Genomic DNA, 12,195 nt, shown 5'->3' on the forward strand with positions numbered 1-12,195 from the left:
CTTCCTTGAACAGATAGGAGATACTCCTTTCAAATTATATTATTTCCTGTTCAAAATTATACCTTTTCTACAGTTTTACAGTCTATTAAACTGCCCAACTGTAGCACAAATGTTCTTCCCTAAATTTAGTCTCCTGAGATTTCTACCTATATTCTTTTCCATTTTGGTGCCATATTTCTTCCCTTTTAAAAGATTAGTTCAGTCTTTCTTAGATGCTGGTCAAAGCTAACACAGCCTATTTCTTCTCAGAATATTTCCAAATGACCCTACCTTACCAGGCAAACATAATTCAAAGGAGCCCTGAATTCCTGTTCTACATCCATTCTTTTAACATTTCCTCACATTAAAATCATTCTAAAGAGATTCCTACTGAAGTCAAAAACCCAAATATTGAATTTCCAACAACTTTCACATTAAAACTTTCAGTCAAATCAATGGCAACACAAAATATATTAGTGCTTAAACAGCCAGAGCTTAGAGGGTTGAATGACCTTGATATAAAGGTGATACTATAGTTTTATCAAAAGTAATACAAGGATGAAAAAAGTTTTAGAAGTAGATCCAACTACTAAGTACAACTCAAGGTTAAAGATAAAACAGATGAATAATAAAACCGACACTTATCACATGCAAGTTTATAAAAGATGAAAGGAATACATTGTCAAAAGCATTTTTCTGTATTTTGTATTTAGTAATAAGCATAAGAGATGTTACTTATTTTCAAAGCCAACAGTGGAAAAAAAAAAATCTTCCCATTTCTCAACCTCTGTACATCAGTTACTTCAAAACTACAATGATACTATTTACAGTCTAATCCACTTTATCAATAAGGCACCAGAAATCAGGTACTGTATCAACCAGATGTTCTAATAAAAAGCTTACCCTATTTCCCATAAGGACAATAATCCTATTTCTTTATGCCAAATACAGAGCCGATTTTTTTAAATTAAAACCTGGTTTTCATATAAACAATAGGAGATATAGGATAATTGAGCTTTGTTCACTTCTTTACGAATTACTTCAGATTCTTAGATGTCGTCTTGTTAAATCCCCAAAAAACAAGAATGCAAAAGAAATCCATTGAAAAGCAAGGCATTTCAATGCTTAGAACAACGTTACTATTATCTCCTACGATATACAAGATACACTCTTGTGTTAAAAGATTCCACTGTTTACGATCCTGCACAACAGAGATAAATTTAACAGAACTCACACATTCACAAAGATGAAAAATAATCTACTTGATTTAAAAAAGGTTAAATCAGTGTGGAAAGTATTCAAACCAAATTCAAATATTCTATTCACCAAACAGGTCAATGTCATGTTTTTACAAGCACACAAGTTGACAGGAAAGGTCTAGTTCCTGCTAACAAAACACTATGTCATTTTGATGCTATTGGCAAAACTAAGAAGTCTACAGATTTGGGTCTTAGGCTATCATCGAGATCATCAGTATTCTGTAAAATCCAGCTAAAAAGGGGACACTATAACCACAGAAACTTCAAAATGCCTTTTTTATTAATACATTTTTGTTCTCTAATGCTGGAAAACTCTATGAACTCTTATCCTGAATGATCTGCAAATTTTTTTATAAGAATTTTGGGGTTTTTTTATTAATAGTTTTACACATATGATGTACTGCTTTATAGTTCTGTCCAGGTTCATTGAAGAAGAAAGGAGAAAGAAAAAAAGAATTCCAAATAAAATAATAAAGCAATGAGGAAGAACAGCACACATTACAAATCACATCCCGGACAAAACTAAGTCACATCAGTCATTTAGCTTTTAAGACTCAGGTTAGGCAACTATAAAAGAAAGCTAACTCCAAAACCCAACGCTTTACAGATTTCTTTACTATTGATGACTGGTCAGGTAACCACAAAGCGGAAAATAGAATATATTTATACAGAAATAATATTAGAGTAATGTGGTTGTACTCTAGGCCAGTGTTTAAAAGCCAAATTAAATTCTAATGAGTAAAATCAGAAAGATTGTACCATAAAATAAGAGCACACTGAAATTTTTTCAACTTCATAGGCCACTGATAGGAGTGAGACGCCCAACCACGCATTATATGGTAAGGGTTGATGGAGTTTAAGCAACTACAGTATTAGACAACTAAGATGTTAAAATATTTTATCCAGCAGTACAGTAGTATGTAATCACAAATTTTCTATCAAAACTGTTGTATTTATGATATTAAGTTCAGCAACTGTGTTGCCAGAAGAAGTTGCTTCTACCACAGTTTGGTCATCTTCTTTGGTTTAAAACTGAGAATAAAACATCAGTAATTAGAAAAACACTTTCCAAACTATTTTCCACTCCTGTCGTGTCACACAAAAAAAAAAGTACATATCTGAATGTAGCTGCTGTATCAAAAAGGGAAGTATATTTAGTTTGTTTCTGTCTCCTAGGTGTGAGTAGGGAAGATAACAAGGCTAGCAGTGAATTACACCGAAAATGTAATTTTAAAAAACAGACGTTTCCACTGAAGTTCAATTTGCCCTGTTAACATGGAAGTCTCTAATGACTGTCTCCTCACAGATATAAGGCAGGCAGGATGAAGAAAGATTCCCCCCACTGAAACAATGGACTAAAGAACAGATACTAAATAAACGTATACCTTCACTAAGCATATACTTGCAACAGGATAGCTAACTAAAAAAGAATCTATAAGTAAATCTGTTTTCATGTGACCCCACTCATCAAAAAAATGAAGAAAAATCTCAGGCAATAGCTGGGTTTAGTCATCTAAATATGTACACCTGAATATGTACATACAATGCAAACAAGGCCAAACAAACAGGTAAACAGCAAGAAATCAAGCAACACAAATAGAAACCTACTTTACGCACTCAAAATAACACAGAATTTATAGGAATTTTGTTGACTACAAACACGTTTCCTGTTCTGCAGTGTCCATTCCGAGTAGGAAAACAATTTGCAGAAAGATGGGAGAATGAAAAGGACTTTATTTCACATGAAAAGGCAGCAGGGATTTCTAAACAAGCCCAGATGTGTTTCTGCCAGTGGGGGGCTGTGATCTTCATCACCTTTCAGTCCGACAGTCCGCCTGCTCGTGTCCCCATCGAATACACCCCTTCTGCAGAAAGCTGCCTTGCTCCTGGCAAGTTCCACACCACTTACGGGTGCTGCCAAAGCAGAAAAGCCAGTTATACAGCTATCAGCTGGGCTGTTTCCCTTCCAACCACAGGCACCATCCTTTATAAAAGCACACACAATTTATACTGAGCTAATTGTTTTGGTTTACTTTACTCCTATGTTTAGCTGAGGGAAAGGAAAATTAAATCAATAGACTGAGATTAAGAATATTACTCAAAGCTGTTGTTGTTCCAGTATGGGTTTCTTAAATCAATTTGGGTACATTCAAATGACAAGCATTCACCGGCCCCTTCAACCAGGCCGTCTGGACCATGCTGAACTCCACAGTGATAACTTCATTATTTGCCCTTAAAAGTGGGGGGTTTTGCACTTCACACAAAAACACACAACTCAATGTACAATACACACCTACTTTCTCAAACGAAGGACAAGTTCACGTAAAACAACACACTAACTGTAGCTCAGTATTGAACTGCTTTCTTAAGCTCACATTACAGACTCAGCATCACATGCTTTTCCAAATCCCTTCTTATTTGGCTGCTCAAAATAAAAACAAAAAAGAGCTGACACACTCCAGCCTCACAATCATAGCACCTTCTTTCCATTGCAGCTATTACACATGAAACACAACCTGTAGCAACACCCGGAGGAATGTTGCTCACCCAGAGACTCGCTGAGAAACAATATGGCATGTCCAAAGCCTTTCAATTCATCATTTATCCTGCACCTGCTCAGACTATAGTGAAAATCTTCCATTGCTATTGTTCAGTTCAGCTCCTTGAACCAGGGAAGTAAAAGGCCTGGGACCTCCAAAAACTGGCCTGTCAACAGCACCAAAGCAAATACACCAATCCTGGGCAATTTTCTACAAGGCAGGTTTTTAAAGCCGCCTCATGCTATCAAACACATTAGAATCCTCCACTCTAATGGTCACACACACGTCACCCAAGCAGAACACACCCAAATGGCCCCTCTGTACTTGCAAGAGCATAGGAAAGAAACCACTACTTTTCTGTTTCTACTTCTGAATTAAATTGAGACGGAAGGTCACAACAAAGAAAACACTTCCGTTTAAGAAGCTGACTTTATTGAACACCTTTCTTTTCCTGAGCATGGCAACAAAGAGGTCTACGTGGATGGATATACATGGTAACCTTATGCACCTGAATGACTAGTACCTTCCATCAATATCAAACTAATTACTACCTCTTTATGGAATCTTTTAATTCAGCATCGCTATTGATCAGGAAATTTTTGCTGCCAAAGCAGGTCCCACCTTGGTGCGTTTGTTCAGCAAATGCAGACACATGCCTTTCCATATCTAGCTTTTCTATAGTCAATGGAGATCACCTTGGGTCTTTCTCACAGTTGGATCACTGAAAAAAAAGTACGTGAGTGTTTGCAGGCAAGAGAAGCAACGTTCACACAGTGTGCAACTGCAAAGTCAGTAAACTCAGATGAGTAAAATCCTCACTATCAATTCCAAATACCCACTTTAATAAACAGATGAAGGTACAGGTAGGGAGAGGTTATGACAACAAAATTCTGAAGGTTTGCTTCTTCATTTATGAATCCGAAAATTAACATGTCACATTCCAGATAGAGGCATTTAACCTTTTTTTAATACATGAACTTCTTTACAGAACAATAAAAGGAATGACGCCTTCAAGGACTTGTAGTTTTGATTTTTTTGGTGCTCATTAGTGACTCAGAAACATGCACAACTCTTCTGGACAGAAGGTGCTTCTGGTAACAGACATCACTTACTTGCTATCTGAGTGACAGCTTATTTCAGTTTTTAAATCAGAAGATCAAATTTGGAAGGAATAGTATGTTAAAACAACAACAGAAAGCAAACACATGAAGTCTGATCACTGCTTCATTTCTTAAGCTACAGAGATGTTAATTTGAAAGAAAGGAATCACAGAATACCAGGTTGGAAGGATCATCCGGTCCAACCTCTCTTGGCAAAGGCACGGTCTAGACAAGACGGCCCAGCACCCTGCCCAGCTGAATCTTAAAAGTGTCCAACGTTGAGGAATCCACCACTTCCCTGGGGAGATTATTCCAATGGCTGATTGTTCTCACTGTAAAAAATTTTCCTCGTGTCCAATTGGAATCTCCCCAGGATTACGTTGTACCCATTACCCCTCATCTTTTCCATGTGACTCCTTGTAAAAAGGGAGTCTCCGTCTTCTTTGTAGCCACCCCTTAAATACTGGAACATGGTGATAAGGTCTCCCCTAAGCCTTCTTTTTTCAAGGATGAACAAACCCAGTTCTCTCAGCCTTTCCTCATATGGCAGCCTTCCCAGTCCTTGGATCATCTTGGTGGCCCTTCCCTGGACCCTCTCCAGCCTGTCCACATCTTTTTTGTATAGTGTGGACCAAACCGGAACACAGTATTCCAGGTGTGGTTGGACCAGCACTGAGTAGAGTGGGATAATGACTTCATCTCTGCTGGTGATGCCCTTGTCGATGCAGCCCAGCATCCTTGCTTTGCCGCAGGAGCACACTCTTCACTCATATTGAGCTTGTTCTCCACCAGGACCCCCAGGTCCCTTTCCACAGACCTGCTCCACAGCCAGGTAGATCCCAGCCTCTGCTGCACTCCTGGATCATGTTACCCCATATTTTAAAAATTTATTAGTGCCTGTAGAGTAATGTATCATGGCAACTAACAAGAAACCCACCTTTCCAAAACCAGCAAGTTATGGGGAGACTGTAAAAACAAGCAGCTCTGTTTATAACTGAAAGGAAGCTTGAAGGGTGAAGTCCCTGAAACATCTACCAAGACTGGCCAGCTAAGGCCTGACCACCTTCTTCCAAGACCTTTATGAATACTCCCCCAATGAAGTGGTTTTGAACTTGAAACTCAAGAAAAGCGTGCAATTTCACAGCAATTAAGAATTAACATTCCCAACTTAAATCATACAAGCAAACCTCACAAACAGAAAGGCCCAGGTCAGCAGCTGCCAATTCAAACATGGGAATGCCAATACTGGTGGTCCACCCTCACTTTTGGTGAATAGAACTTAACTGTTTCCCTATGCCATTTTCAACTATTAGCAAGCAGTGACACTGTGGCATCATGGTTTAGAGTCACATCTTTGAACTGGCTAAGAATCTCCGAAATAGCAATACGCTGCCAACAGAGCGGAGCAAAAGACTAAGACAAGTGTGTCTGACTCAAGTGAGTATGACTGGGTTTGGAACACTGGAGGTCCAAAAAGGACACATTTTTATATTTCTTCTTTAGCAGTCAGGAATCCTCCAACACCACATTGATTAAACCTGAAATAATGGGAAACTACACAGACTACTGGGATGAAATCAAAGTATACTCCTTCTTAAAGAAATACAGTTTTATACAATATAGGCATGTTTAAGTTAATGTTGGTGAAAACAGCAGTTCAAAGCAGAAAACAGAATTTTTAGTGTGAGAGTTTTGCTGTGCTACAACTGGGTAAATGATTATACCAAAGATGGTAACCACCTCAGAGAACTGACAAACTAAGGTTACAATAAAAGGCAACTGGTAGATAAAGTCATAACTGCAGACAGCTGGAAGAACAGTAATGCTAACAGTGAGATGTATTTGCATAATTACCTCATTCTATTGTCATTATGACCAAGATTTTCTGAGGCTACAAATGTTAAATATGAACAATTTGTTAAGCATCTTCAATGTTTCTACTTGTTTTCCTGGTGGGAAAAATGCCTCAGTAGCTTAGAGGTGAAATCTGTAACAACAACCACAGCAAAAACACTCCATAATAGCTATTAGTCAAACAGCTGCCACTTCATACTAGAATAGGCTGATCAAATTCTGACAGTTCTGAGCTCTGTAACCTTTTTTTCCACATTTCTTCCCAATTTGTTGTCCTCACAAATCTGTGTTGAGAGACATAACACAAGCAGCTTGACTCCAGCTGGAATGGCAAGCAAAACAGTCTTTCTGGAGCCAATACTTCCAGAGATGCTCCCAAATATGCTCATACATTCATTTAACTCCAAAAAAGTGAAATGAATACACAAGGAGCCACAATGTATTTCTCCACCTATATGAAATGTATACAAACTACTGACCCAGCCCCATTTCCCTCCACATCCACCTACAGCAAACCTGAAACCGTAGCTGCACTTCTGAAGGTCAACTCCCTGGCATTACTGCAGCACATTCCAAAAGGCTGATATCAACATTCCTTCCTAGAGAGCTTGATACTGGATTGGTGACTGAAATGAAGAAGGTAGGTGGCGTGTAGAAGGAGAGTTGTTAAACAGCTGGCAACATCTGTGTTTCAGCTATTATCACACAACATTTACTAACTACAGCCAAAATATTGAGCAATTTTTAGACTTGCAGCAGTTTCCACATTCATTGTATTTCCTCCGATCTGTTTTCAGCAAAAAATGGTAGTCACAAGGTGAGACATTAGAAAATACACGTAAGTAACACCAGTCATTTAATATTTCTTTTGTGTCAAGTTTAGGATTCTGACAGTTCAGAATGCCTTCCATTTTGAAGCATCTTGCTCAACAGCAGGAACAGAAAAGCATAGAAGATAAAACTCTTTCTTGGTAGCTTCTTCCAAGCTTATCCACATTGTAAGTCACAAATCACTTCAAACAGATCTTAATTATACTAAATATAAACTTATGCTAATGGTATTATTGCAGAAATGCAAAAGCATCAGCTGTTACATTCCGTAACAGTTGTAATTTGTTTCCCTGATGTTTTCTTATCCTGCACAGCTAGTCAGCAAACAGAAACACCACAGCAGCATGAAGATGCATAATGTATAAAAACCATAAGGTAAATGAAAAATTATCAGTTCTGAAGAGATCTCTATAAAAATATCAATTGATTTCATTTAAAGAATTCAATTTTCTAGTTTACTGCTATTGATTTACAAATAGATCTGTCTGGATTGAAAAGAAAGACTAATCCAAAATTTACCTCAGTAAATTATTCTGTACAGATTTGAGACAGAAGACATGAAGCTCTACTGGACAAGAAAACAGTAGGTTAATTTCTCACTCAAGCATATACATGGACTCAGATTCAGTCAAGGTAAGTACATACATAACTCATCCTATGTACTCCCTAGAATGCCCCACACAATGTGGTATCTGTCCAAGCCTGGAATACCTGAACTTGGCAGATCATAAGTAAGATCTAACTTTTTTTTCATTTTAGATAGGTAAACAGCCTCACTGATTCACAACATAGGAGAGTTAAATCCATGGAATAATTCATATAAATTAAATGGCACTTGGGTTTGCGTGTACCTTAAGTAAAGCAAAATGAACTGGATCCCAAATTCATTCATCTCAACAAAACTGGCATCACTCCAATTACTTCATGGCATAATTTATGACGTCCCTACAGTCTTTCAAAATCTGGTGAGTCTGCTGACCAAAAACAGAGCAGTGAGTTTTGTGCTCATACTTCCTCAAAATAATTTGCTTATGAAACAGACACTGACACTCTGTGCTGGATATGAAATAATTATTTTTTGATGTCTGAGAAACTGACCTTTCCTAACACCATTAATTTGTGTATATGGCTGCGAGTTCTGTGTATTCAATGGATGTTCAAAATGCTGTTTATGAAATACCCATGAAAACCCATATATATCAGATACTGCATTTCAAAGCTTCACCCTCCATAAGCTTATATACAAAGATTTACATGAAATATACTCTGTAAAACAAACACCCTAAACCAACAAACTGTTAAAGGGAAACTAGGATAAAATCAAATAAGCGCATTTAAAAAGATATACTGTGTTGCTAAATAACCAGTAATAACTTAATAAAAGCAAGAATAAAGGCCAGGAAAGCCACCTACACAACTTAATTTCTTAAATGGTAAGACAAGAAATTTCTGCTGCATTGCCTTGGGTCAGAAGAAATGTACCAGCACTTAACCTACATTTTCAGCTGCCAATTCATCCCAGTACTACACTATACCGTAGTTCAGTTCCAATTCAGAGGAAAGAATCAATCTTCAGGTGAAATTACATGAGATCAGTGGGCCTTAAAGGTCCTGCTCTTCTCGCCTGATCCTAGCCACACGGCACCATTCTTCAGATCACCTATGCGCAGTTGTGAAACCCTTCACTGCATATTAAACTGCAAAAAGTCAGATAGTTATCTGCGGGTTAGTGAGCTGAATAGGCTCACAGAATGTATCCAACAAAGGACAGGAAAAAGAAAAAAAATCAGGATGGAAGGTGAGACCTCTTCTATTTTGCATCAAAAAGCCAGTAGATTAGCTCTTAGTTTCTCATCAATATAATTTTCTGAAGAATGCAGGGAAGAAAAATCCTGAAAACACCTAAATACCAACCTTGCCCAACCCTGCTCACAAGAGCCTGTGAAACCTGATAGGATCAAAGAACGGTCTAAGGCTGGAGGCTTTCTACAGTTTGGAAGACAACTTTACGGCTATCAATAATAACGAGCACATTTAACACCCAAACATTTTTAATCAGCTTGGCTTTAAGGCAAATCAAAACTACATTAAAAAACAAAGAATTTTATTGACAAAACTAAGTTAGACAAAATGCATTAACTTACTGAATCCAGAAAGCAGAGATAGGTTCCTGAGCTCTGAATTACCGCTTGATTTTTAGCAAATCCAACTGTTGAGAAAACAAAGATCAAATTATGAGGTAGTTTTTACCTTTGTATTTTTTTAAATCTTACCACTGTCAGCAACAGATGAAAGGAAATATGAAAATCAGTATCAGGTAAAGCATGCAATTTTTCCATACTTAAACCAAGGTAATTCGTAAATATTTCAATGGTATGCCTATTTCTTCTTCTCCGAGTGATTATCAGTTGTATGTGTTAGAATTCTACCACCAAAGAGTTTTTCTCTCTGGGGGCAGTCAAAAAGTAGTCTTTTTGACTACTTTTGCTAGGCCCCCACAAACACATAATATGTAATACATATCTTGAAGTGCCCAGCTACCTAGGTTTCACATCCAATACCTCAGATCATAGAATCACAGAACACTTTGGGTTGGAAGGGACCTTTAAAGGTCAAGTCCAACACTCCTGCAATGAGCAGATGCTGAAACCCCTTGGCTGTATATACATATTCATCTCCTAAGTCATAACAAATAGTAACAAATCATAAAAAGGCAAAGAAAGAACAAGAGATTGCTAGGCAACAACTTCTTCCCATCACGGGGGCAGGTCCTGGGAAGGACTCAGGAAAAAGTTTGTTCCATTATGCTTGTTAAATACAAAGTATGCACATACAAAAACTTCATGCACCATTTATGTAATGGCATGTGTAATGCAGAGCCAAAGCAGAAGAATATACATAGCAGGAGCACTAAACTGGCTTATTTATACCATAACATGTTATACCATCTATGGAAAACCACACAGAGATATAAATTCAGCCAAATGACAACACTGGCATCCAGGATCTTTTAGTTTCTGACCCACTGACACTTGCTCAATCTTTTACCAAGCCATTTCAGGAAGCTGAACCAGAAGAAAACTTTTTTGTCAGCTTAATTTCTGAAGCAGATGACAGCACTGGAGGGTCAAGCAAATGGCAGAGCCAGAAAAAAAAAGGTGTGGGGGAGCAGGAATAGACAGACAAGGGTAAGGATGGGGCTGCAGCAACCAGCAATAAGTTGAACTCAGCCTCCCACTGAAATCCATCAGCAAGGTAGTAGTGTTTACCTAGGATCATTTTTGTATGTAGACAAGGTCTAACAAAGAACAGTCTGGTCTTTGAATTCTTCTCCTGCAGCATCATTAGAAAAGACCATGCTATACCCAGTGTTATTCTGAAAAACACTATATGAATTCCACTTGGTCACATATGTAACATTTAAGCTTCGTTTAAGTATTTATGGAACCAAGTCAGGGAATCCAGCACAAGATTGCCCTGACAAGCAAACTAAATGATGTGAAGATGTGTAATAGTGGGGGGAAAGTATGGGAAAACTGGAAACATAAAGCCAGAAAACCTCACCATGAGGTGGAACGGGATAGTTTTAAATAATATTATCCCTAAAGTTCCTGATTTCACATTTGAAAAAAGCAGACTTCTGTAATTCTCTACTCTTTGTCTGTGATACAGGTTTAAGTTTGCCCAGGAAACAAATTTAACTGGGCTCAAAGCTTCACTTAGTTTTATGGCACATGCTCCTCGGCTATTTTGCTGAGTTGTCCAAGTACAGAAAAAGACTTATGACTGCGTTTCTTACTGCCTCAAAGGAACATTATGTCAATGACCAACAGAACACTACTAATAAAGGCTCTTCCTTATAAATGCGTTACTCTTGTGTACTTTGAGTATTTTAAACCTCACCTTAACTTTTCTTCATCGTGGATTTCTTGGACGTATTATCTTACGGTATATTTACATACTGCTTTTTACACACATATGAATATCTAATCTCACATACACAGTTACTCTCATTCTCCTTCCTATTGGCAGTAAAAAAGCAGCTGGCAAAGTCAGTAGCTACCACAACAGCAAAGCTGAATCCTGGCATGGGCAGTTTTAGTGGGAAACAAGGGATGTGAGTTAGCAGGTCTGGACATGCCAAACAAGACAAACCCTCACACAGTGGAGGTCCCAACTAAAGCAAGAGGTAAAAGAACACGACAGAACAAAATTCGCCCAACATCAATCAAATCAATACTCTCCTACATCATTACCAGCTGTAAAGCTGCCTGTAATTAGATTTCAATGCTTTCATTAGTATACCCCTATATTTCAACAACCTTCAAAAGAAAATAATGAAGTACGAGGAATCAATAATGTAACAAAAAAAGTGAAGGAGACTCAAAGGGAACTACAAGATGACAATTATATTACTCTATGAACCTTCTGAAATATTTCAGATCTCATTTTCAAATAAAACACTTTAAATCATGAAATATTTAATATTTGTATGAGAAAAAGTTGGAAAATACTTCTTTCTAAGATTAAGATGGAAACCATCCTGAAGTTTTTCATATGCCAACTATTTTTTTAGAGGGGAGAGAAGAAAACACACATTTTAAAAAATATTAATGAGAGAAATATAACTCC

General features: G+C 37.6%; 1 protein-coding gene across 1 annotated transcript in view; it reads right to left on the reverse strand.

Moving 5' to 3' along the window:
• The window catches only part of B3GNTL1 (UDP-GlcNAc:betaGal beta-1,3-N-acetylglucosaminyltransferase like 1), a 120,907-nt gene that overhangs the window by 101,808 nt on the left and 6,904 nt on the right, over positions 1 to 12,195 (reverse strand). The window contains exon 4 of the mRNA XM_074159955.1: positions 9,708 to 9,772. Within this exon, the coding sequence (XP_074016056.1) occupies positions 9,708 to 9,772 (65 nt within the window). The remainder of the gene's footprint in view (positions 1 to 9,707; positions 9,773 to 12,195) is intronic.

The sequence above is a fragment of the Numenius arquata genome, chromosome 17, assembly GCF_964106895.1.
Source record: "Numenius arquata chromosome 17, bNumArq3.hap1.1, whole genome shotgun sequence".
Lineage (NCBI taxonomy): Eukaryota > Metazoa > Chordata > Aves > Charadriiformes > Scolopacidae > Numenius > Numenius arquata.